Source organism: Notothenia rossii (assembly GCF_949606895.1).
Source record: "Notothenia rossii genome assembly, chromosome: 2".
NCBI lineage: Eukaryota > Metazoa > Chordata > Actinopteri > Perciformes > Nototheniidae > Notothenia > Notothenia rossii.
In genome coordinates, this window is record NC_136904.1 from 88,678,052 (window position 1) to 88,703,588 (window position 25,537).

Here is a 25,537-nt window from a genome sequence, read left to right on the forward strand (position 1 = left end):
GAGCCGTTAAACCGGATATAATTCAAAACTATTAAAAATAAATATATATATATTCCGTGTAAATATGACTTTTATATTGATAAAAACTCACCATTGATAACAAAAAACTGTTATGGTCGTTTATTGTAAAAAAAAATGCTTATTTAAAACAAAATTAACGAAACAGATTTTTTTCAAGACAGTTGAACTACATTACCCACAATTCCACATCTGATTCGTTGTCTTTTTTTACTCTCGCGGGTTTTGTTTTGGTATGGCGGCAGGCTTCGAAAGTTCTGTATATTATGTTTCTATTTTGCACTTTTACACTCCAGTGACACCGTTTCTCGCCCATGTTGAAGGTAAATCCCATGTTTTAAACACTTTGAAAAATGTTGCTAATGTTTCTGCCTCGTCACTACAGTGTAACAACTGTCAACATAGCTTTGTGTATCTTCAAAGAGCCTGCTAACAGCAAATATCACCAGGGACGCCTTTTAAATGAAATTGACTACATTGTACTCCGAGCACCATTCCACTATCTGTTATTACATTTCATAAATGTTGTCACTTTGTCAATGATTAGGACGCTAGATTTCACAAGCAGCTGTGGTTTACCGTTGCTAACCAAACAAACTGCCGTGGTGAGTCGCTACCGTTTAACCGTCTAAACCAGAGTTGTCCATTTATTTTACTGAGGGTCACCGACAGAAAGATATACAAAGGGCTGGGCCACTCACTAGAGGTAAGGTATATTGCCTTGTAAATCAGAAAATTCAATCAAATATAGGTAAATTATTACAAACAGCCTACCTCAAAGCTTTCAACTAATAGGGTTTCATTCATTTTGTTACAACAAGTGTCTGCAGCTCATTCCTTAAAACAGAAGCTTAAGATTGGGGGTGGGGGGATAACACAAAATAGGAAGGGTATATTTCAATCTTGTTAAGCAAATAAGTTATTGGGCTTTTTTGATCAACTAAGATTTGTAAGTTTAATTGACAGATTTTTTTTGTCTAATTGGTCTTATTAATACATAAAAACTATATTTGTACATATTTAAGAAGTAGAATATAAGACAAGCACATGTTTCATGTGTGGGCCATATTCCATTATACTTTTAGAATTTCCTGCGGTCCAATAAAAAACTGACCACAGTCCGCAGTTGGGACACTTTGTTCTGACCGGTGAAAGCCAGACACTTATTAAAAAAGCTAATTGTTCTTTCTACGTAAAGGGGTTACTAACTTATATATAGTTTTCTTGGATCTTGGCTCCATTTGAGCGTGCTGTACAGTATTTAATCAGGCTGTGATTAACCCATCACCATAATCTGTCTCCAAATCCTGGATTAGCGAGCCCTGCCTGAGACAGCACGGCATCCTCATGTCATCTCCAGCCGGGCTTCACTTCTCCCAGGCAGACTTTGTGGCCCGGTGGATGCCAAGTAGCACCAGAGCCGGGGTCATCCTCAGCCCCTGCCCGGATTTGGCAGGCTCCTTGAGACACACCTCTGCCATGGGACCCTCCTCCCTGGAGCCAGACGACTCCTTTGCATCCGATTTCGCCCCTCTGCCCGGCTCAGCAGACAGCAGCTGCCTGGCTGTGGATGGATTTACTCGGTCACCTGGAGGAGCGAGAGCTGGGACGGACATGCCAGTGAACGGTCTGTCCTCTGGGAGACATTTAGATGGAGAGTTGGACAGTTTGGAAGAGATGGCAAGCAAATCACAGGATCTGCCCCTAAGGATGAAGCTTGAACAGGTTAGGACATTCTGCTTTAGAATCTGGTGTCTCATACAAACAATGTTTTTTCTTCCAAGGCTTCAGTCATTGTAATAACAACATGAGTTTTGTTTGAAAGCCTGAAGCAGAATGCACAATCTGGTTGTCAAAATGAACACTGAAGAGATTTTATTTTAATGTGACTCAGAATATTACCTGGAATACTTGACCAAGCCAAATGAACATGACATCTCTTCCCTCTATCATGCAATCTGATCAGTGGACATCTTCATTTAGTAACCTTTACCCTACACACTTAAAATAGCCGTGCAGCAGCACATGCATTATGTTAGCTAATCTGTTGTTGTGTCCTGAACGTGTGAATTTCCGGCTCTTTGTGTGGATTTAAATGGTGATTACACCACTGCTTCCTGTGTACTTAACTAGGGATGTCCCGATCACCTTTTTTTGCTCCCGATCCGATTCCGATCATTTGATTTTGACAATTTGCCGATACCGATTTTTCCCGATCCGATCTTTATGCAATGCATTAAGAGAAAAAAAAGAAAAAAAGCATTCAAGTTGTCCCTTACGGTTATTTTTTTATTTAAATTAGATATTCTATCCAACATGGATATAGCTTCTTTCTTTCACAGCAGCATTGGATCAGTTCAATTGTGCAGCGTTGGATCAAAACAAAATAAAGCTTATCAGTACTCGTTAGCTTACTGCTACAATTAGACACTGCGCCCTGCCCATTCTGTTGCCAGATTTGAGAGAAATAAGCAACCAGGTTTATGAAAACAAGCCCCAAAGAAGCAACACATACATGATGTTGTGTAATTCGAAACCAAAACTAAGGCCTCAGGATGACTTTAAGACTTGAACATTGTCATTTTTGTTTTGTAACATTGAATAATCTTTTTTTGAAAAAAAATCCCGATCCCCGATTTTTTTCTCCCGATTCCGATCTTTTGAAAATCACGTGATCAGCTCCGATCCCCGATCACGTGATCGGATCGGGACATCTCTATACTTAACATCTACCGACCCCATCTCACAAAACCTTTGCCTTGCTATTAATGGTGTTTCCCCGTAAGCTACCCTTATCAGCAAATACTTGGAAGTGCGTGCATGCAAGTCAATCAGCACTTTTAACATATTCACTCTTTAAATGTGCAGTGTACAACTGTGACGGACAGCAACAAATACATTTACAAGTTAGAGTGGTGAGGTGGAATTAGTGTCAGTATGAAGTCACAGGTTCAATACATTCTACTTAATATAAAGCCATGTCTAGTCAACATATATTTAAGCCTACTGAAAACACTGTGAGTTGCTGTGGATAAGAGTGTAACATTTAGATATCGTTGTGTGTGTTATTGTGCAGTTGAGGAAATGGCAGCAGCAGATGCAGGAGCAGCTGAAAGCCAATCAGCTGGGGGAGCTGCTTCGCCTCCAGGAGGAGCAGCAGAGGCTGCTGGGAATGATGAATGGATCTCAGCACTGTGCAGGAGGTAAGAAAGAGAAACAACCAGAAAAACTGCACTTGTGACAGTTTGCTTCATTTAAGAAATACATACAGTACAGTGTTTCCCCTAGGATGGAGTCTTAGCAGCGGTGCTAAGGCACGTGGGCCCAGCAGAATGTGAGCGCGGAGCGTGTGGATTTTTTTAGTGTGTGCACGTGCGAAGTGCGCCCCGCCAATTTGTTTCTGTGTCTGCCAGCACAAGAAAGGCTCTTGAGGCCTGGTACCAGGGCCGGTTCTAGCCAATTTGCTGCCCTAAGCGAGATTTTATATATAAAGAATAAATGAAAAATCTCTACAAAAGACAAATACACTACAAAAACAGAAATGTATTGACATAGGTAATGTGTTCAGTATTGTATGAACATGTTTGAAGATAGGGCAGGGAGGCAAATCGGGTAGTGACAACTGGTGTCACTACCCGATCTGCCTCCCTGCGTGGAGTGGATTTAACTTCTGTTAGACAGCTATCATACTGAATAAATATTTACTGTGAATGTATGCAAAAATGTATGGAATATACTGTAGCTGTCTAACAGAAGTTTAATCCATTTCTCACTTATTCTGACAATGTACTTAACCCCAAATAAAAGAACCCAAAAGAAAGAGTTGTTAAATAATAGAGAAGTCACGTTGTAATAACAATAACTCATCTCTCTCGGTTTTTTGAGTGTTATTTTTCTGCTTTGCCAAACGCCACTGTGTCAAGTGTCCTATTAGAGTTGCCGTATGTAGTTGGCAAATATGGCGGACCATCTCGCACATGCGCACTGCAGATCGGGCAGGGAGGCAGATCGGGTAGTGACACCAGTAAACCCAAAACAGAAAAAGAAGAAGTGACGTCAGCGGCTTCATTTGGGTAATCTTCCCTCAGGGACGTAATCCGATGTGAACGCGATCTGCTCTTAGTTCCATGGGGGAACTAAGTGCTGGGAACTAAGTACAGCAAAGTACTTTGTGTGAAAGCGGCTTTTGATTTATCACTACCTTATTTAAGATTGATTTTTAGTTTTTATTTGAAAGGATGTGTATACGAAAAATCTATCTTTGATGCAATAACAATATGTTTTTCTTTCCAGTATGTTCCAGTGCCATTATTTATATATATATATTATATATATATATATATATATATATATATATATATATATATATATATATATATATATATATATATATATATATATAAGCATGTTTTGATGATTATCAAGATAACATAATATATAAGCATTACTTGGCCAGAATAACTGTGACATTTAAAAAAAAAAATCTTCCCATGCCTTCTGTTATTTATTTGACAGATGACACAGAACTTTCAGATCTGTCAGAATCAGACTGGCAGGACAAGACGTCTTACAGCCCCTCCAAAAACTCCCATGGAGTCCCACAGGGATCGTCCAGGGGCCCCCTACAGGGACAAGAGTCCTCACCTGCACAAAGCCAGCAGCGGCTACCCAGAGGTCAAGATTGTCTGGAGGTGGACGATGAGGAAGAGGGTGAGGAGGGGAATGTTTTTTTTTAAGCTTAAGGGGACAACAGCATTTGTACAGAATTGTTTTATGTTGTGAGTACTTTCGACATGATTTGACTGTGTGTTTCCTACAGGCACGTGGAACCCCAGAGAGGATGATCGTGAACAGAGTTTCCATACTAACCATTCTCATGAGCACAAGGACACTTTAATGCCAAGTAATGGTGTGGATTTGACTGACGACAACAACAGGGGAAACGATGAAGTCTTTCATGACAGGTAAAGCCTATGCCTCAATATATTACTGTTACTGTTACGACTGCTTTTATTTTTGCTGACTACATTGTCTGTATGCATACGTCTGCCTGTGTGTGCCCGTGCCCCTATCCAGACCTATAAAGTCAGGTATCGGGGGTCAGAAGAAGACGTTTGAGGAGTTGTTGGAGGAGCAACTCAGGCTGGAGGAGCAGAAACTGAAGTCTCAGCAGGTCAGAGAATATAACACGGTTCCCATTACAAACAGTAAAAAAGTCAACCATCAGTTATTGCTAAATGTACTTATCCCCTTAAATGTAATATCACTAATCTTTTCGTTATGAGCCATACATTGTATTTACAGCCCACTGAGGGTAATGGAGTTGTAAGCCTCTCCATACGGGTGCAGCAACATCCAAATTCTCATTGTGTCTTCTCACTTAAACAGAGCCATACGGACGCTGTACAAGCTCCTCCCAAGAAGGCCTTTCTGAGGCGGGGCGAGGGTCTCTCAAGATTCACCAACACTCGCAAAGCCTCCTTACCGGAAATGGAGTTAAAGAAGGATCCTAAATCACAACTCAAGTCCAGAGTAATGTCCCGCAGCAACTCGGAGCCTTCATCCATCCAGAAAGGTGTCGCGAATGGAGTCCAGCGGCTTCCTGTTCAGCGTAAAACTGCCACGCTAAACAAGGAAAACCGACCGAGGGGTTTCGGTTCAGCACCGCAGGATTTAAGAGTTGAGAGCCAGGCAGCACGGATGAAGGTGTTGGGTAGTCATCAAAGACAAAACACAGAGGCAATTCAAGCTAACCCAGAGAGTAGACAAAGTAAACAACCTCAACTCGGGCAAGTAAAGGATCAGAACAATAGAAAGGTGGGTCTGTCGCCTCAGGCTGCCAGGAGCATGCAGCCAAACCCTGTGACCAAACAGGTGGGCGTGTTCAGAGCGCCAGAGCAAGTTGGAAGTGTTGCCGCTAGAGAGGAAAGATTGGAATCGGCGGAAAGAGGAGACAGAGTTCCACAGGATTCGTTTGAGTTGTCGTTCCAGGAGAAGCTCCACCGCTGGGATTGTGACCTGCAGATCGAAAACATGGAGCTGGGAGAGTTTGAGCTGCTGGAGCAGGCGGCCGAGGAGCTGTCCTTCTCCTCCAACTCCTCCTTTGTCATGAAGGTACTTCATAAAGTCAAAAGCACACTCTCTCGTGGTTTACACTTTAGTTTCTTCCAAACACAATGTGTTGTGTGTGTGTGTGTTTTCTCTACCATACTGATTTCTTTAAATAGTATGCAATGGTGTTTTTAAGCAGACATAATCAATATTTTGATTCAGACTTTAATTAGATATTGCAGCTGCTCCTTTTTGGTTTTCCCGCCTGCAACTGTACTGCTTTATTTGTATCACCAGCTGATCGGCCGAGGGTCAAAGCAGCAGGCGGCTGTTTCTAGTTAAACGCTTTACATGTTCAGTAATCGATGGTGGGGGGCCGGGTTATTGCCTGGCTCGGGAACTTTGTTGCATGTCATTCTTTCTCATTCCCCACCCTCATTTCTTTACTGTTGGTTTTATACTACAGGCATAAAGAAAAAAAAAAATGACGCTAAATAGTAGAATTATACTCTCTTATGGCGCATTTCCACTACAGCGCGGTTTAAGCGTGCCGTGCCCGGCCCGTTTTTGGTTGCGTTTCCACTGGGCGTAGTTCCGGCTAGCGGGTACTTTTTCACAGTTTTCTGGTTCTCCAAAGTCGAGGTTCTTTCCGGGCCAACAAGCGGGCTGAGTATGCTAAACTAGTGAGAATCGCTGGCAACTTCAACAAAATGAACATATTTTACCCTGATTTAATTGTAATACACATTTCTAAAATGATGCCGATCTAACAACATACTGATACCAGTTAGTAATGGAAGCGCAGCATAAAGTGAGCCTGGCCTACCAAGGCCTAACTGTACCGTACGAGGCCCTGCAGTGTAAATGCGCCACAAGTAGCAATAGAATAGAATTAGTGTAAAGAAAGCGGCAAGAATGAAACCCGCCCGTATTTAAAATATCCCAGTATTTAGAATCTTGAGCGTGTGGATTTGTATTCTTATTTAATCTTCACTATAAAGCGGTGTTATTTGAAAGGCTCTGTTCTGTTCTTGCAGGTCCTTCAGTTGGACCTACAGCACAGGGGGCTCCACCCTCGACGGCTCTCCTCCACCCCCATCAAGTCACCACCAAAAGCTGCAGGTCAGGGAAGCGGTGGTGCTGCTAGTGGGAGTGATGTGGCATCTAGAAACAGTCCTACGAACTCGATGAAGTGCAATGAAGATGCACTTACAAACTGCGTTAAGAATAAGACGGAAGTGAACAAGGTGAGAGGAGAGAAGCACGAGATCTCTGATGTTTCATCCTCCGACTCTGAATTTGAAGACCAGGAAGTAGCGGTCAAACCACCTGCGTTTCCCAGCAGCCTTTGCTTTCCCCCACAGTCCAACCTGCCGTATGACAAGCATTCGTATCAGGACGAGGACAGCTGCAGGGACTCGGCCTCAGATGTGACACAAACTGAGGAGGAAGAGAGTGACAGCGTCCTGAGCGACGCAGACGAGTCCACTCTGATAGAGGACAGGCAGCAGGGGGGGGTTGTGTTTGATGACGACGACACGTGGAACGACCTGGAGGACACCGCAGTCGCCCCAGCCAATGAGAGTAGAGGAGTTAGTCCGGTTTCCAAGGCAATAGCCAATGGGATCCCGCCCCCGACGCAGACTCTCTCGAGGAAGGTGGCAGCGAGTAAAGTTGTGGAGCTGGAAATAGAAACCGAGCTTCCTCCGGCCTCTCAGCTCATGACCAGGTTGTTCCCCGCGCTGAAGCCAAAGACCCAGAATGCACCTCTCCCTGTTCCTTCTGTTGCATCAGAGTACAAAAGGCCAGAGGAGGAGACAGGTGAGAAACCACTTTTGTTTCCTTATTGACATGTATCAATATATACATGTCAATAACCTGTATCAGTATTCTCAAATACAGGGAGCAGATTTTCAAGGAGGGTGAGTTAGCCTAATGTGGGACATTAGTTTGAAGGTTACTCCACCCTCATCTGTGATTGGACATTTGAGAAGTCATGTGATTTTGATTACAGCTTGTGTTAACCCACAGTTTCATTTGTTTGTGGAAGACCTACACCCACTGGAGCTTAGGTGTCCCACATTAGGGAGTGTCCCACATTAGGGAGTGTCCCACATTAGGGAGTGTCGGAGTGTCCCACATTAGGGAGTGTCCCACATTAGGGAGTGTCGGAGTGTCCCACATTAGGGAGTGTCGGAGTGTCCCACATTAGGGAGTGTCGGAGTGTCCCACATTAGGGAGTGTCCCACATTAGGGAGTGTCCCACATTAGGGCAATTCACCCAATGTTTATTTCCCATAGGCCCATAAATGTCATTATTATCATCCTTATATTTAATAATCAAAATGTCTACAATTCCCTCCTGCCTACTCCCCTCTCTCTGTCTCTAACATTGAAGTATACGCTTACGAAACCTCAACTACATGTTCAGTACCTTTTTAAAAACAGCACACATGCATGAACAGGAGATGTCTGGTTGTCACTTAATTGTGTCATGTACCTTTTTAATGCAATATATTATTGGCCGATCAATAAAAGTGTGTGTGTGTGTTCGTCTCCAGTCCCGCAGGTCCAGTCCCGACAGCTGAGAGAGAGACTGGTGGAGCTGGAGATTGAGATAGAGAGATTTAAGAAGGAGAACGCTGCCCTCGCCAAACTCAGACAGGAGAACGAGAAAAACCAGGAGGACCTCAGGTGAAATATCACGTTACGTTTACCTTTCAAATGACCTGAGACGTTCCTGCTCTGAGTTACTCTCATGACTTCATGTGTTTAGGTAGTTTAGCTATTTCTCTAATGCTGTATATATTTGTTTGATGTAACTTTGTCCATGTCTCTCCTTGTTTGTTGTGCTTACTTTGTTGCTGTGTTCGTAGGAAAGAGCGTGTGGAGTTTGAGCAGCTGAAGGCAGAGGAGCTGGCTAAGTTAGAGGAGTATAAGAAGGAGGAGAACAGGAAGCTGCAGAAGGATCGTAAACTGTTTGAGAAGCATGCGTCAGCTGCCAGAGCCATACCAGACAAGAAGGAAAGAGAGGAAATCCAGGTGAGTTCACACGTTACACATTTACAGTCTCAGTCCAGTGACGTTGGCTTATGTCTGCTTTACATACACATTCATCAAAACTGAAACACTAATGAAGATGCATCTGCAGCGACTTAAGCTAACAACTTAAAGGTCCCCTATGATACTGTTTTTCATCAATATATTATAGGTCTCAGATATATACAGAACATGTCTCTGAAGTGTTTGGCTCCAAACACCAAACAGATCATTGTAGCATTACCCATAATCCCCTCTGTTTCAGCCCTGTTTCAAAAGTGCTGATTCTCTGTCTGTTACTTTAGATGAAAATAAGGAGCCCCTCCCCACGCCCCTCTGAGAGATATTTGGTTACAAAGAACACAATGGTGCTCTAGGAGGAGATTCAGGTGATAAGGTGGTGGTGGTGGGGGGGGGGGGGGTTACCTTGGTTGCTGATTGGCTAATGGTTACACAAGCCAAAACATCGTTATGACATCATAAAGTGGCCAAAATCTGATCAGCTCATTTTCAGACAGGTTTTTATAGAAATGGATCAGGACAAAGAGAGAGAGAATCTTTGTTCCTGAAACTTTCAGAATCTCTTTCCACAGAGGGGACACATGTTGATGTAGAAGAGACATGAAGAAGAGGGGACACATGTTGATGTAGAAGAGACATGAAGAAGAGGGGACACATGTTGATGTAGAAGAGACATGAGGAAGAGGGGACACATGTTGATGTAGAAGAGACATGAAGAAGAGGGGACAGATGTTGATGTAGAAGAGACATGAAGAAGAGGGGACACATGTTGATGTAGAAGAGACATGAGGAAGAGGGGACACATGTTGATGTAGAAGAGACATGAAGAAGAGGGGACACATGTTGATGTAGAAGAGACATGAGGAAGAGGGGACACATGTTGATGTAGAAGAGACATGAAGAAGAGGGGACACATGTTGATGTAGAAGAGACATGAAGAAGAGGGGACACATGTTGATGTAGAAGAGACATGAGGAAGAGGGGACACATGTTGATGTAGAAGAGGCATGAAGAAGAGGGGACACATGTTGATGTAGAAGAGACATGAAGAAGAGGGGACACATGTTGATGTAGAAGAGACATGAGGAAGAGGGGACACATGTTGATGTAGAAGAGACATGAAGAAGAGGGGACACATGTTGATGTAGAAGAGACATGAGGAAGAGGGGACACATGTTGATGAAGAAGAGACATGAGGAAGAGGGGACACATGTTGATGTAGAAGACACATGAGGAAGAGGGGACACATGTTGATGTAGAAGAGACATGAGGAAGAGGGGACACATGTTGATGAAGAAGAGACATGAGGAAGAGGGGACACATGTTGATGTAGAAGAGAGATGAAGAAGAGGGGACACATGTTGATGTAGAAGAGACATGAAGAAGAGGGGACACATGTTGATGTAGAAGAGACATGGAGAAGAGGGGACACATGTTGATGTAGAAGAGACATGAAGAAGAGGGGACACATGTTGATGTAGAAGAGACATGAGGAAGAGGGGACACATGTTGATGTAGAAGACACATGAGGAAGAGGGGACACATGTTGATGTAGAAGAGACATGAGGAAGAGGGGACACATGTTGATGTAGAAGACACATGAGGAAGAGGGGACACATGTTGATGTAGAAGAGACATGAAGAAGAGGGGACACATGTTGATGTAGAAGAGACATGAAGAAGAGGGGACACATGTTGATGTAGGGGACACATGTTGATGTAGAAGAGACATGAAGAAGAGGGGACACATGTTGATGTAGAAGAGACATGAAGAAGAGGGGACACATGTTGATGTAGGGGACACATGTTGATGTAGAAGAGACATGGAGAAGTGGATTTTGAACAATAGGTGACCTTTAATCTGTCCCCTTGCTCCCTTCCAGGCGTTGAAGCAGCAGCTGAGCTCCCTACAGGAGGAGCTGAGCGGCAGGGAGAGCCGCTGGACCTCCACCAACACCCGGCTGCGGCAGACCATCGACTCTCTGAACCAGGAGAAGAGCGCTCTGAAGGACGAGGTACCCCCCCCCCCCCCCTCACCTCTGACTCTTACACCCAGGCGCTTACAATGGGATATGTGTCTGGATACCATATGTGTGTAGGAGAAGTGAATGATCTGAACTAAGCCAGAGGTGATGAGGCACGCATTGTGATGGACCCCAGGTCTTAGAAAATGATTCCCTTAACAATCAAGATAACCAAAATGCATTGTAACAACAAATCCTGATCACATAATAATACACGTGTAAATAGAGCCTTTGTGTATAATCGAGAAATACGCCTACGGAATATTTGTAAAAGTTGTTTCTTGTCCCTTACTGAATACTTCTATCTAAAGTGGTTGTCCTGAATAGTTGAATTCACATGTGTCAAACTCAAGGCCCGGGGGCCAAATCAGGCCCTTGGTGGATTTAATTTCGGCCCGCAGGATAATTTGTAATTGCTATTAGATCTGGCCCGCCGGTATATTGCACGCACACCTTCACTCCATCCTGAGGGTCTCCTCAGCTCAGAGCCTGAGCCCAAACATTGATGACCTTGCACCCAAGATGAGATGGCAAGTATCTGAACTAGCATCACAGAGCAGCAACCTGAGTTTAATGGATGTTTCCTTCTGCACTTTCTCTCTCAGGACAACAGGGCATGTTTGGTTTGTTCTTTGAGGGAAATAATTTTTTTGAAGCTGTTGTTGTTCTGTGGGAAAATGTAATCATAAGAAATGACTCAGAAAAGCTGCAGATAGAGCCATAAGAAATGAATGCAACTGATTATTTAATGTTTGATGTTGTTTCTTTAGGCAATAATTTAAGCTTTGTTAGTTCCAGGTTTAATATGTGCAATAAACATTGAACCAGTCCGGCCCTCGACTAGTACCCATTGTTTTATTTTGGCCCACTGTGTATTTGAGTTTGACACCCCTGGTATTCTTTGAGTAATACAACTTGCCTGTTATGTGTATGATTATAGCAGCCCTTTATTTAAAAATGTTTAAGCATACTTTCTCTTTTAATTTAAGATCCTTATGTTGGAAAAGCTCCGCCTGAGTGCCTGGAAGAAAACCTCAGTCAGTCCCGAAGAGAAGGAGAAAGAAGCGAGAGACGCCCCCAAAATGTTTGAGAACAATGTGCCATCTGTGACCAAAGGAGTGAAATTCGCTGTGAGCACATTTCAATGATTTATAATATTTCATGTCGTGTAAATAATAATAATATATCTTTCTTTGGTTAAGATCAACATGTTTCTGATCACACAAAAAACAATATTGGACTTCTCTCTGTCTTTGATGAGCCTTTCATTAAATAAAATATGTATCTGTGACTAGTACAATGTGGAGGGGAGAAGTGATCTGTGATTTATGTTGTTTGTTAGCATTATTACAGCATCAGTGTCTTTTTGATGGCATGCCATTGAACCCTCTGTGTTTTCAGCTCCCTCTGGACTCCAGAAGAAGCAGCTGTGCAGCAGTCGTGAGACGAGGCTCCAGAGACACTCAGGGAGCTCCAGGTACGCTCAGGAGCTTCAGTCCATTCTCAGGAACACAACACAGACACTATCATCACATTGGTTTTGTAACTACAGGTTTTTGCAGCCCGCTAACTTAATAAGGTTGCTTTGATTAAGACTTAAATGAAGTATTGATGAAAATAAACGGTATTATAGACGTGCTGTGCTTTGCATTGTAAAAAAAGATTCGAGTGTCGTGTTCCCCAAAGTTCCGACTTCAAGGCAGCTATAATCCTTTTCTTCACAAACAAGGGATCACATGACTATGTGCTGTGTGTGAGGATGAACAAATGTAAAGTATCACCCGACTCTTCAGTTCCCATCAGCTCTACAGTGCTCTATAATGGCTTCCAGCTCCCAGCGTTACTGTTTCAGTGAGCTCCCACTGCTCCGTGTCCTTTTCACCCACAGCTAATAGCTATCGTCAGTTCAAAGCTGTGATAACGCACCAAACAGCAGACAGAGCAAGTGAATGAATGACTAGCTGGGGAACTGAGTGTTGAGCCACTGAAGAACCAGCTATTTCCCTCAGGAGTTGGTTTGACACAAAGCTAATATTGAGTTATTGGACTTACTGATAGACCTCCCAAATACTTGTCTCCACGATGAAACCCTCAACATTGTGATGGATTACAGATTTGTTTTTTGTTTGGTTTGTCACCAGCGATGAAGAGCAGCCTGAGGAGGCCATCAGGCTGCGGACCCTCCTCTTCTTCCTCCTCCTTGCTGCCTGTCAGAAGGTCGACTCCTGCCAGCTCGAGTCAGGACACATCCCCAAATCAAGAATCGTCCAGCAGCAGCAGCAGCTCTCCCGTGAAAGACGTGGTGAGTGCTGCTCTCTCTTCTCTGGGAAAACATCCAACTTTTTAATGAGATTTTATTTATTTCTGAAATATTTTAGACTTTTTATTTCTTGTCTTAATTTCTCTTATTCACACATTGCCTTTTTTTACGCAGCGCAAAACTTTCCCAAATTGGGATCAATAAAGTACTTCTATCTATGTGTCTATCCATGCATCTATCTCTCTCTCTCTCTCCATCCATCTCTCTTTCCATCCATCCACCTATCTATCTCTCTCTCTATCCATCCATCCATCTCTCTCTCTCTCCATCCACCTATCCATCTCTCTTTCCATCCATCCACCTATCTATCTCTCTCTCTATCCATCCATCCATCCATCTCTCTCTATCCATGCATCCATCTCTCTCTCTATCCACCCATCTCTCTACCATCTATCCATCTCTCTTTCCATCCATTCACCTATCTATCTATCTCTATCCATGCATCCATCTCTCTCTCTCTCTCCATCCACCTATCCATCTCTCTTTCCATCCATTCACCTATCTATCTATCTCTATCCATGCATCCATCTCTCTCTCTCTCTCCATCCACCTATCCATCTCTCTTTCCATCCATCCACCTATCTATCTCTCTCTCTATCCATCCATCCATCTCTCCATCCACCTATCCATCTCTCTTTCCATCCATTCACCTATCTATCTCTATCCATGCATCCATCTCTCTCTCTCTCTCCATCCACCTATCCATCTCTCTTTCCATCCATCCACCTATCTATCTCTCTCTCTATCCATCCATCCATCCATCTCTCTCTCTCTCTCCATCCACCTATCCATCTCTCTTTCCATCTATCTCTCTCTCTATCCATCCATCTCTCTCTCTATCCATGCATCCATCTCTCTCTCTATCCACCCATCTCTCTACCATCTATCCATCTCTCTTTCCATCCATTCACCTATCTCTCTATCCATGCATCCATCTCTCTCTCCATCCACCTATCCATCTCTCTTTCCATCCATCCACCTATCTATCTCTCTCTCTCTATCCATCCATCCATCTCTCTCTCTATCCATGCATCCATCTCTCTCTTTCTCTCTATCCACCCATCTCTCTACCATCTATCCATCTCTCTTTCCATCCATTCACCTATCTATCTCTATCCATGCATCCATCTCTCTCTCTCTATCCACCCATCCATCTCTCTTTCCATCCTCCTATCTATCTCTATCCATCCATCTCTCTCTCTCTATCCATCCATCCATCCACCTATCTATCTCTATCCATCCATCCACCTATCTCTATCCATCCATCCATCTCTCTCCATCCATCTCTCCATCTATCTCTGACCTTAGAGGTGGTCAGCCCGACACAAATAGATTCTCATTCTCTTTAGGATCTTGTCCTTGTTTGGGGTCGTGGGGCTGTTAAACACGCTGCTGTAAACCAGGGCTCAGTCACGGTTTCATATTTCTGTTTCTATCCTCTTATCGTAGACAATGCAATCCCTACCTCAAGAGCCAGAGTGCAGCGAGGCCCACGAGCCAGAATCTGATCAGGAGGTCATTACACACCCCGATGGGAAGGTGAGGAAGTGGAAATATTTGTCATTTTCCACATCACAGAATATATCTTAAAAAGTGAAAACATCTGGATATGTTCACAACAGGGATCTGCAGCTTTCCTCAGTAACATAAGATGTGCAGTTTGTTTGCATCACTCTGTAAACAGCTGGATGGAACATTGATAGAAGACTTCAATAAGAAGTTGTTCTGCAGTGGTTTGTTGGCTATGAGTTCCTGAATGGAGTTTGATGCTTCTGATCTCAGACAGAGACGGTTCTGGCCGGAGGCGATCGTCTCTTCGTCTTCCCCAACGGGACGAAGAAGGAGGTCTCAGCGGATGGACTGACGGTCAAAGTCACGTTCTTCAACAGAGACACCAAGGAGGTCACAGCCGACCAGAGAGTGGTGAGGACTTTGACTTAGGTCGCATTTACACTAGTCCGGTTGAATCGAACCCTGGTGCGTTTCGTTTGGGTTTATGTGAACGCAGTCCGAGACCTCCGAAGTGAACCAAACAACCGGACTCTGGTCCGCCTAAAAGAGGTGGTCTCGGACCGCTTGCTAGTGAACTCTGGAGCGGTTCATCGCTGGTGTGAACGCAGCCCACACCAAGCGTAGTATTTACGCGTCACAAGAACGCGGATGTCTTCAAAATCTTTTGTGAAAGTCTTTCACTAAAGATTTTGAAGACATCTGCTGTTAGTGAAAGAATGAAGTGTTGAACAGTGTCGTGTAAAGTAAAAATGCTCCGTCAACTATACAATCAAGTCAGAGCCACCTGTCGTCGGTGAAAGCCCCTCCTTACTGCAGAACGTCTCTCATGTGTTATGTTTTCTAACGGACGTTGTCTGATGATATAATCATATGCCGCTAGTGTCTGTTGATCTCCAGATTAACAGCAGCATGAACATAACCTGCCGAAAGTGCCGATGCTCCATGACGGAGGCTCCGGTAGAAATTGCAGGGATTTGCGTTTTTACCCCGTTAATGTCTGACCAATGGTTGAACAGCATTTCCGTGCACATGACTTGTTTAAAGTTTATAGTCCGTTTGAGTTTTGCCCGTGTGGTGTGAACACAAACCGAACCTTCTGAAAAATGTAACAAACTGTCTTTCTGGTGCGCACCAGAAAACGGACTATTAGGTGTGAATGCGACCTTATTCTAAATGTATCTGGTTTGAACACAAACTACTCTCCTGCACCGGTTAAATGTGACCAACGTCTACCTATCCAATACGCATGTATAAAACCGTTCTCTCCTCACAGATCTATTACTACGCCGAGGCTCAGACGTCACACATCACATACCCAGATGGTATCGAGGTGCTGCACTTCCCCAACAACCAGACTGGTGAGTCCGTGAGGAAACCAGTAAAGTAGTTGCCGCTCTGTAAAATAATGTTTACCTTATTATTAGATGAATCAGTGTATAACGTACGCTGCCGAATAAATGTAAGTAAGAAAACAAAACAATATGTTCCTCAGAAATGTAGTTCAGAGGAAGTATCAACTTCCATAACTTCAGATGTAGATATTCTAAGGTAACTTCCACCAATGGATTTTATATATAGAAATGTATTTATTAGGATAAACCCCTTGAGATACACCATCTCGTTTTCAAGGGGGTCCCGATTTATTCAAAACGGGAAAGTTTATCTTATGGTTAAAACTTTTATATATTTGGCATTAAATGAAAAAAATCATGTATGTTCGTAGTGGCTTAGCTTGTATTGGCAAAATAAAAGTAAAACGCAGGTAATTGATGATTACTATGTTCCACACATTAATAATTTGTTTTATTTCACCCTCAGAAAAACTTTTCCCAGACGGCCGTAAAGAAATCACGTTCCCAGACCAGACGGTGAAGAACCTGTTTCCCAACGGCCGGGAGGAGAGCGTTCTGACGGACGGGACCGTCATTCAGGTCAACTCGTAAGTTCAGAGCCGTTATTACTACTAATGAACATTGCTTTCCGCCGAATGGGAGGATTTAAAGGTCACCTATTATGCAAAATCCACTTTTTCATGTCTTTTCTAAATCAACAAGTGTCCCCTCTGTGGAAAGAGACTCTGAAAGTTTCAGGAAAAAAGATTCTCTCTTTGTCCTGATCCCTTTCTATAAAAACCTGTCTGAAAATGAGCCGATTAGATTTTAGCCACTTTATGATGTCATAACGATATTTTGTCTTGTGTAACCATTAGCCAATCATCATCTAAAGTAACAGACAGAGAATCAGCACTTTGGAAACAGAGGGCATTATGGGATGATCTGTTTGTTGTTTGGAGCCAATCAGAGACATGTTCTGTATCTGAGACCTGTAATATATTGATGAAAAACAGTATAATAGGGGACCTTCAAAGTGTCCTACACCTTCAATTGACGCTGTGTGTGCATTCTGCCCCTCAGGGACGGCACTAAGGAGATCCTCTTCAACACGGGCCAGAAGGAGGTCCACACGGCGGACTACAAGAGGAGGGAGTACCCCGACGGCACGGTGAAGACGGTGTTCACAGACGGCCGGCAGGAAACACACTACCCCACGGGACGCATCCGGATCAAAGACAAGGACGGGAACGTCACCCTGGACAACCGTGCTTAGCAACGCCGCATCTCAAATCTCCAGGAGGAGGTCAGCTGGTCGGGATCTAGTGCTTTTTCAAATGTAATTTCAACGCGCTCTGCCGTAGTCAGAGGCAACATGACAGCTGGTAAACAGTTAATATGGAGGAAGCATTAAGCCTTTTTAATAGCATTTAAATTATTTATTTTTTATTTACCTCAAGGACACATTCGACAAGAAACAGTTTGCTAGAAAACTCTGCCTAAAAAGGTCAAATACAATTGCAACTAAATCTGTTCCTTTTGTTTGTGCCATCTTTTGGCTTCATCCAGTCTTTACAAAAACTCACATCGTTTACATTTCCAGTGAAGGCCTGGGAATAATGAAATCCTGTTCAGATTCAGTGTGAGTGAAGTGTTTGTTTATAACCATTTTAATTTGTGAATATGTATTTATTTTCCTAGCTTACTGTATATTTATGTAAAAATAAATCTTATCTTTGTTTTTACAACCATGAATCCCTGTTTTAATCGTTTCAAGTAATTATTTATTAACAGTGTATTAAAAGTTGATAAATCGATTTAGCGAAAATTAAGGCTATTAAAAAGTATTCAAAAACCATATTAGTTGCCAACTAATTCAGAAGTCGATTCGTTGGTGATGTCATCACGTGTGTTTTACGCGCCGTTAAGCTCCAACGTTGTCTGTAATTTTATCGGTACTGGACACATTTAAAAAATATGTCATACTTATTGCTACACAAACATTGTGTCGCCAACTCGTTTCTAACATGCCAAAAGACAAAAAAAATCGTCTGATGTATCGATCCTTCTCTCCACCGTCTGTGTGCGAGGGGGCGGGGCTGTTTACACACGGCGGGGATGACAGAAAGAACTAAGCGCTGCAAGGTGTGGTTAAATGTCTTGAGTTGGACAATGCTCGTTGCCAATAGTGCAGTAAGAGTTTAGCTTGTAAGGGCGGTAACACGAGCAATTTGTCTAAACATTTAGCAAAAGTGCTCCACATTCAGACGGAGGAATGCACCGGGTTCGACTGTCTCTACGGAGTTAACACAATTATACAAACATGGGTTAACGATTAGAGGTAACTGAGTTATTTATTTTGTTAAAGTTTCAGCTATTCTGTTTACAGTTCTGTCATCAGATTATTTAATACGATTTGTTAAAACATTGTTGTTTCTTTTGATGAGAAATATTATTTATTTAATTTAAATAAAAAGCAATGTTAATTTTGTTCACAATTTGTTTAGTAAAAGGTGGGGTAGGTAATTTTGGAGAAACCAGCTCGAGTGCACAAGAATTTGAAAATACACAGCCGGAACAAATCTGCCACTTCCTTACAGAGCCCCTCCTCCAACACACACGAACGCGCACATGACCAATGAGGGCACGAGATAAGTTTGTGCACGAGATGGTAGGCCATCCAGTTATTCTAGCCGGGCCGGCTCAGATGATCGGTCGTGCTTTTTACGGCTTCCACTGATGAAATGTTTTAATGGATTTTTTGTCAAAGCACTTAAGATATTTATATCTATCGGGATGTTCAGAGCATTCCATGGAATATAACAAAAAGTGTATCCGAGCCGGTTTCTCAAATTTACCTACCCCACCTTTAAATTAATAACATATGTATTTTTGAATGAAGTATTCATCTTTATTGTCTTCATTGTTAGTTTCCACATGCCTAAAACAACCTCAAGCTAAATCTAAAAGTTGATGGCTAAATAAGAGCGTTTGAGAAATTGTGCAAGGCATAATAGTCCGAATAGTCGATTATCAAATGAGTCGTTTGTTGCAGCCCTAGTGTAGTTTATTTATGGCATCCCGTTGGATGTGACGTCATCTGAACAGGACATCTCACGCTCACTGCTTGATAGCGCGAAGCTCCGTTTACGCCGGTTGTTAAACAACATCGTTATGGGGAAATGCAAGTCTGCGTCCAAATGGTTGGAAGATAAGGAGGAAGGACAATCAATACTGTATATAGTGAATGTGAGGTAAAGTGTGTCGCCAAGGTAACCGGTTAGAACTCAAAGTGGCAATGAGGTCTTAAAATGTCTGGAAAGGGTCTTAAAAAAGGTCTTAAGAGGTTTTACATTTGACTTCAGGATTCCTGCATATACCCTTATAAAGAAAACACTGCACAAAGTTTAGAGAGCATTTAAGACTTTAATCTGCATATTCCTACAGACAAGTGCGTCTCGTGTGATTTAAATAACGAGAAAATAAAGTGCCGATACAACACAGCTCACTGAAACACAACACACTGAAAATAAATCTCTGCAGGATCAAACTTCCTGCAACATGTTAAACTCAAAGCAGTAAAACAAAAACAGGAAGTCCACGGGCGAGCCTGGAGGAAGAAGAGATGGAGAATTTATTAACAGCAGCTTCAGGTTTGATGTCTTTGAGGTACAAGACTCATAGCTCAATCCTTTTCCACTGCAACATTCACTATAAGAGTTTCAACCTTTGCCTATTTTTGATAAACTGATCAAAGAAACCCCAGAATCCATTGTGATGTCTCCAAACTGCCTTTTCAGTCTAGATATTTCTAAGTTACTATATACAGTATAATCCAATGCAAACAATATGCAAAAATCCGGAGATTGTAACGTGATATTTAAATCTGGGTTAAACAAAAACACCAAAAGTTCAAAGGCTCCTATCTAAAATTGTGAATAGCATATTTGAACTAAATCTCACCTGAGCTGCTCCTTGTGGATCGGTCCTCTCGCTTCACTCAAACTCAGCGAGGCCGTTGCTCACCAGAGGAAGATGCACCAGCTCCTCATCCTCGTTGTACAGCAGCACCGTGAGCTCCGGCACCCGCGCCTGCACACAAGTAGAGCAAGAAGGCTGACACTGAATCACCGGAACAAACACAACCGAACCATAATGACCAGCTTTTTATTCCCATGTGTCCCCGTTTAGTTTGTGTTGTGCACTAAAAGGCAGTGAAGAAGAAGTCATTTAAGTAAGTATCATTGTTCTATGCATGCTTCTTAGGTAACATTAAGCCGTCTTTGGCTCTTTTCTGCTGTAACAATGTACATGTCCCCTCTATGGGACTAATATGGGTAAATAAAGGTATTCTGATTCTGAAGACAACAAGGTGGATTTAAAAATGCGGGTTCAAACTTTAGGAAAATCAGCTTTGCAAACGTTTTTTGAGGAAGGAAATGCATATATTCAATTATTAAAGCAAAAAAACCAAAACATGTTTTCGTATTTAAGACTGAGTAAATATCATTATTATGTATTTATCACAACAAGGACCATGCATACAAATACATTAAAGTGCACCTATCATGATATTTTTAGGCAATAGCATAGGTCTCAGATATATAAAAAACATGTTTATGAAGTGTTTTGCTCAAAATACCAAACAGACCACCCATTCTAGCCATGCCTCATATCCCTCTATTTCACTTCCTGTTTCAAAAGTGCTGATTTTTGGGTATAAAGCTTACATAAGCAAAGAAAATGATAAAAAAAAAGGAGGGGTCTGAGCTCATGCGGGACCCGGAAGCTACTGTCTAAACTAAATGCTGCCGTGATGAAACGCCATATCATGGATTATCAAGGATTATTTCTGAAACAGTATGGAGCTCAAAGGCTTTCTCTCTTTCCGGTTATACCACAAGGTGAGTTCCTTTTTACTTCCTGCTTCTTCACACACATGCTCTCCAGTACAGGTTAGCTCTGAGTGTTAGCGATGCTAATGTGAACACCGACCATATTACGTCCAAAACAGTCGGGCATTGTTTCTGATAGGGAGCTAATAGTTCATTTTCATATGCAGTCCGTTGGTAGGTACATAACAATCAACAAACACTAAAAACCATCATGTCCATCATACAGAAATGTACTTCCTCCAAACGGTAGAATACTGGCTGCCTGGCAACTATTTGTTTTAATGTACTCTGCTACTGTTGCTTGGTTATGTTGTTTGTCTGAAAAAACAAACACTAAAAACATTGCATAATCTCTCACACATTATAACTCATTTGTACATTACATGGTGCTTTTAGTTAGCTATCGTTCTGGGGAAGTGAAACATAATGACAGCTCTATTTATGAAACAGTCATGCTGAGTGTCTCACCACCACACAGGCGATGATGTTCCCGTGCAGCAGGTCGATCATATCCATGGCGGCCTTCACGCTCCAGGCCGGGCTGTAGGGCAGAACATCCTGCTGCAGCTGCCGGCTCTTTCTCGGAGGCTTGAAGCCGGCCACTTTCACTTTGAGCGCGCGGGACGGAAAACTCATGAGCTCGGCACTAATCTGACGCAGCCTGACAGGAAGTGGAGACATCAGAGCATTAAACTCCAGTAAACATTTCACTTGAATAATCTTTGTAATTTCTTTCACAATAATATCCTGCATATATGTGTATTTTCCACATGTATATATTTTGTACATTTGTAATGCTATTTAATTTCTATTCTAAAATATTTTGGACTGTTTTTTTTCCTAGTGTCTTTATTTCTCTTATGGCTGCAACGCAAAATATTCCCAAATTGGGATCAATAAAGTATCTCTATCTATTCACAAACACATCTGTAGATCAGTGACTTCCAGAGGATTGAATGATACTCAGAGCTGAACAAAGGATCCTCTGCAGTGTTTGGTTCGTACTTGCTGGACGGCAGAGTGTCGTCGGAGCCGAAGTCCACGTGCTTCACCAGGATCATGACGGGCTCCACGCTGGTGATCTCCATCAGTTCGGCCCGGTAATATTTCCCATCCCTGTACTCTGCCAGACACGGAGCTCCTGGAAACCAAAAGCATAACGTCTTAACAAACCCTGCACAGCGAGGGTTGCGAGTATTTTATAACTGGGAAGGTTTTGACCACAGTAGGAGCTTCCAAAACCCACCTGGCATCGGAATATTTCATTTAGGATTACTGGGAAAATACTGAATGTACTCTTCGAATATGAGAGTCCACATGATAACAAAGGTATCCCAACTGTAGCTGTGAACATGACAGGATGTGTGATTACCCAGAAGAGCATCAGGACTGTTTGAGGCATGTGATAGCTATGTGATTAACATGATGATTCAGCCTCTATGGAGAGAGACATATGACAAGCATGATCATTTCTGACGTGGAGCTAATCTGAAGTAAACATTGAATTCTGCTTTGAACCAAGCCCCCAGGAAGAGCGCCGGACCCTGTGCCAATATTCGTTGTGTCGAAACGGCGGTACTGCAACTTCCGTATCAGTCCGTGACGTCACCCGGCCCAAAACTACTTTTTTCCCATTGACTAACATTGGGAAAGAGACGTCTGTAAATCAGCGGATACTTTTTTTTAAACTAAATAAACTACCCAGTATGAACTATTTTATAGCCCTTATTAGAATCATTAGGTCCTTAAAGTTGTAAATGCACTAAAAGCCGAATCTAGATTTATTTTCCGTCTCCATTCATTCTAATGAGCCGAGAGTGGGAGCTCCAGGGGCGGAGCTTAAGGGGCGCATGCTCTGTGAGCGCACATACAGGTTCTTCTGCTCTGACAGCTAGGCATGATGGGTAATCTGTGACGTTTCGCTCTCTCAAAAGTTGGGCCATTTTGTCCTCATGCGCCAATGAGCAGCTCTCAAAGGAAAGAACGAGACCCCGCCTCCCACGCTGTATCCAGTTCTTATTAAACATCCATGCTTTGAACCGGTATTCCTCCATCTTGTGACTGTGGAACTCCCTCTCTTGTATATCAGCATGTGAAGGACACTGTTCAGGAACTAGTTGATGCTCTGCATGTGGTGACTACTTCCATTCTTGAGAGGATAATAAACACATATATACTGATTATTGAAGCTCAAGACCGTAACACAGTAAATGTTACCTTGACGGAAGTTGCTGAGTCGTTGCAGACTGCTGAGGTCTGAATTGATTCGGGTCAGAACTTCATCCAGAGTCTCTCCATCCACCTCATCGGCGCCATCCAGAGGCCACAGGAACAGCTACACACACACACACACACTTCTAATCAGTCGACGCATCTCAGAAGAAGCTACATCAGAATCAGAAACCGGTTTATCACCAGGTAGGTTGACACGTACGAGGAATTTGACTTGGTGTCGTTGTGCAAACATACAAGTAAAACAAGAATTCAAAACACAGAGAACTATTTTAAGAAAACTATATAAACATTAAAAAATATTCAAAAAAATATAGCAGTATTTACAAAGAAATAGAATGGAATAAAATATGGAATAAAATTCGGCAGTAATACAAAAAAAGAAAACAGATAGTGTGTACATACATGTAGAGTTTTAAACAATAAGGCACAGTGTATGTGGATCATTTCATCATTCATTTACTAAACTGTATCTAGTTCATTGGGTCTAATGCATGTACATCTGCATCTTTAAGATAGATAATGTTGGTATAATATAACGGGTAACAGTCACCTCGTTGGGGGTCCACAGGTGCTTGACCCGGACCTGAATCCGCTCCCCCTTCTGGGGCAGGATTGGGTAGATGAAGGGTCCCAGCAGCGGCTCCTCTGGGCCCTCCAGACCCTGAATACACAACATTGAAAACATCCTAATTTAGTCACTGTGTAGTTTTAACCCATTTTATACTACACGGCTTGGTTGTATACTTGATTCCGATTGGTCAATTCAGAACATGTGACACGTTAATCCAGTAGTACAGACCGCTGACAAGGACTATAATGACCGTTGCTAAGGAGGATCAAGAAAGAGAAGGGAAAAGAGGTTAAAAGACGGAGTGCTGGACGTCAGATAAATGAACAGAAGAAGACGGACAGGAAGTGAACAATAACAGGAACACGGTTTGCGCTCTGCAGAGTTTAAGGACTCAGATCAGAAACTGTGAACAGTGTTTTGCAGTAAAGTTGTTGTTTTGTCGCAGTTCAAGCCGTTGGTGCGCCGCGGAACTGAGTTTTATTTTCTTAGTGGAAGAAATACGATCATTTTTAAGTCAATACAAATAATTTCAATTCATATTGGGAGTCGAGTTGTTAGTTTATTTAGTATCTGGCCGTGTAAAAGAGAGGTGAAGTCCCTCCCCTTCCTGTGGGACTCATGGGACCTTGTTTCAGAAAAAGTATGTATTGAAGTCAATGGGGAGAGAAAGATCATCTTTTGATCCCGTTTGAATTCAGCCACAAATTACACACATGATGTTTGTCAATCTTAAATAATAATTTCCGTGTCAAAAAAGTCACAATTTGTCGTAAAACTGTTGAAATATAAGACTATGAAAAATACGCAACTAGAAAGACTACAAATCCCAGAATCCCGGACCGCATGCTGGCTCTTAGGAACCGACTAACTCCCCTTGTGTGTGTGTACAGCTCTCAACATGCCCAGACTTGGAGTGATTTTCATCTCTTTTAATACTTTCCGCCTCATTCTGAAAGAAAGGAGTGAAATGTGCCAACGTGACGGCCGTCTTGGTGTGTGGTGCGAGACGGGAGATGTAGTTCATTGAGCGGTTTCACACAAAAAATGTGTTACTTCACAGTTTTCCGACACATTTTAATTTTTTTGACTTGTAAAATTATATTTTAAATTGACAAACATCATATGTGTAATTCGTGGCACAATTCAAACGGGATCGAAGGATAATCTTTCTCTCTCCATTGACTTCAATGCATAACTTTTCCGAAATAAGATCCCACGGGCTCAACCGCCTCTCTATAAGCAGGATAATGTGCAGCGTTATCCCTTACTTATTGAATGGGCTCCATCACCAGGTCAGGAGTGATATTGATCTTAATGTTTACTTATTGCTGTTACGTGTGGCTCTCTTTAATATTAGTTTTCTAATCTCCAATTCTTATTTTAATACCTCAGTGTCGATGTCCCAGTCATCCAGGAGGCGAGCAGGAGGCATCACTGCGAATTCCTGCACAGAAAACACAACAGTTTATTCTCGAGTGTGTTGTGGCAGCATGGCTTTATTTTTGGAAACCAGAAGACGAG

At 42.5% G+C, this 25,537-nt stretch overlaps 2 protein-coding genes across 3 annotated transcripts in view; one reads left to right on the forward strand and one right to left on the reverse strand.

The window, feature by feature from the left end:
- Positions 1 to 214: 214 nt before the first annotated feature.
- cpap (centrosome assembly and centriole elongation protein) lies at positions 215 to 18,070 on the forward strand. 2 transcript variants are annotated; one of them, XM_079663260.1, is made up of 20 exons: positions 241 to 341; positions 566 to 623; positions 1,335 to 1,743; positions 3,095 to 3,221; positions 4,534 to 4,728; positions 4,838 to 4,982; positions 5,095 to 5,191; positions 5,407 to 6,132; positions 7,107 to 7,890; positions 8,631 to 8,763; positions 8,946 to 9,111; positions 11,012 to 11,143; positions 12,142 to 12,282; positions 12,554 to 12,629; positions 13,294 to 13,454; positions 14,922 to 15,011; positions 15,255 to 15,395; positions 16,258 to 16,342; positions 16,803 to 16,923; positions 17,399 to 18,070. In XM_079663260.1, the coding sequence occupies exons 3-20, from the start codon at positions 1,366 to 1,368 to the stop codon at positions 17,589 to 17,591; spliced, it is 3,891 nt and encodes a 1,296-aa protein (XP_079519386.1). In that variant the 5' UTR covers positions 241 to 341; positions 566 to 623; positions 1,335 to 1,365; the 3' UTR covers positions 17,592 to 18,070. The 2 variants fall into 2 exon arrangements, with proteins under 2 accessions (XP_079519385.1, XP_079519386.1); XM_079663259.1 differs by lacking the exon at positions 566 to 623 and having other exon boundaries at positions 215 to 341.
- Positions 18,071 to 19,721: 1,651 nt separating this feature from the next.
- The window catches only part of rnf17 (ring finger protein 17), a 34,100-nt gene continuing 28,284 nt past the window's right edge, over positions 19,722 to 25,537 (reverse strand). Inside the window, exons 29-35 of the mRNA XM_079665798.1 lie at positions 25,404 to 25,460; positions 23,996 to 24,106; positions 23,428 to 23,545; positions 22,216 to 22,351; positions 21,679 to 21,871; positions 20,279 to 20,407; positions 19,722 to 19,925 (exon numbers count right to left, since the gene is read on the reverse strand). Coding sequence (XP_079521924.1) covers positions 20,312 to 20,407; positions 21,679 to 21,871; positions 22,216 to 22,351; positions 23,428 to 23,545; positions 23,996 to 24,106; positions 25,404 to 25,460 — 711 coding nt within the window. The 3' untranslated portion in view covers positions 19,722 to 19,925; positions 20,279 to 20,311. The remainder of the gene's footprint in view (positions 19,926 to 20,278; positions 20,408 to 21,678; positions 21,872 to 22,215; positions 22,352 to 23,427; positions 23,546 to 23,995; positions 24,107 to 25,403; positions 25,461 to 25,537) is intronic.

Bases quoted from the DNA above. Each gene is read 5' to 3' on its own strand.
- cpap (XM_079663259.1), top strand. From the start codon at position 1,366: ATGTCATCTCCAGCCGGGCTTCACTTCTCCCAGGCAGACTTTGTGGCC. The intron at 9,112-11,011 runs GTGAGTTCACAC...GCTCCCTTCCAG, and splicing joins AGGAAAGAGAGGAAATCCAG to GCGTTGAAGCAGCAGCTGAG. The intron at 16,343-16,802 runs GTGAGTCCGTGA...TTTCACCCTCAG, and splicing joins CTTCCCCAACAACCAGACTG to AAAAACTTTTCCCAGACGGC.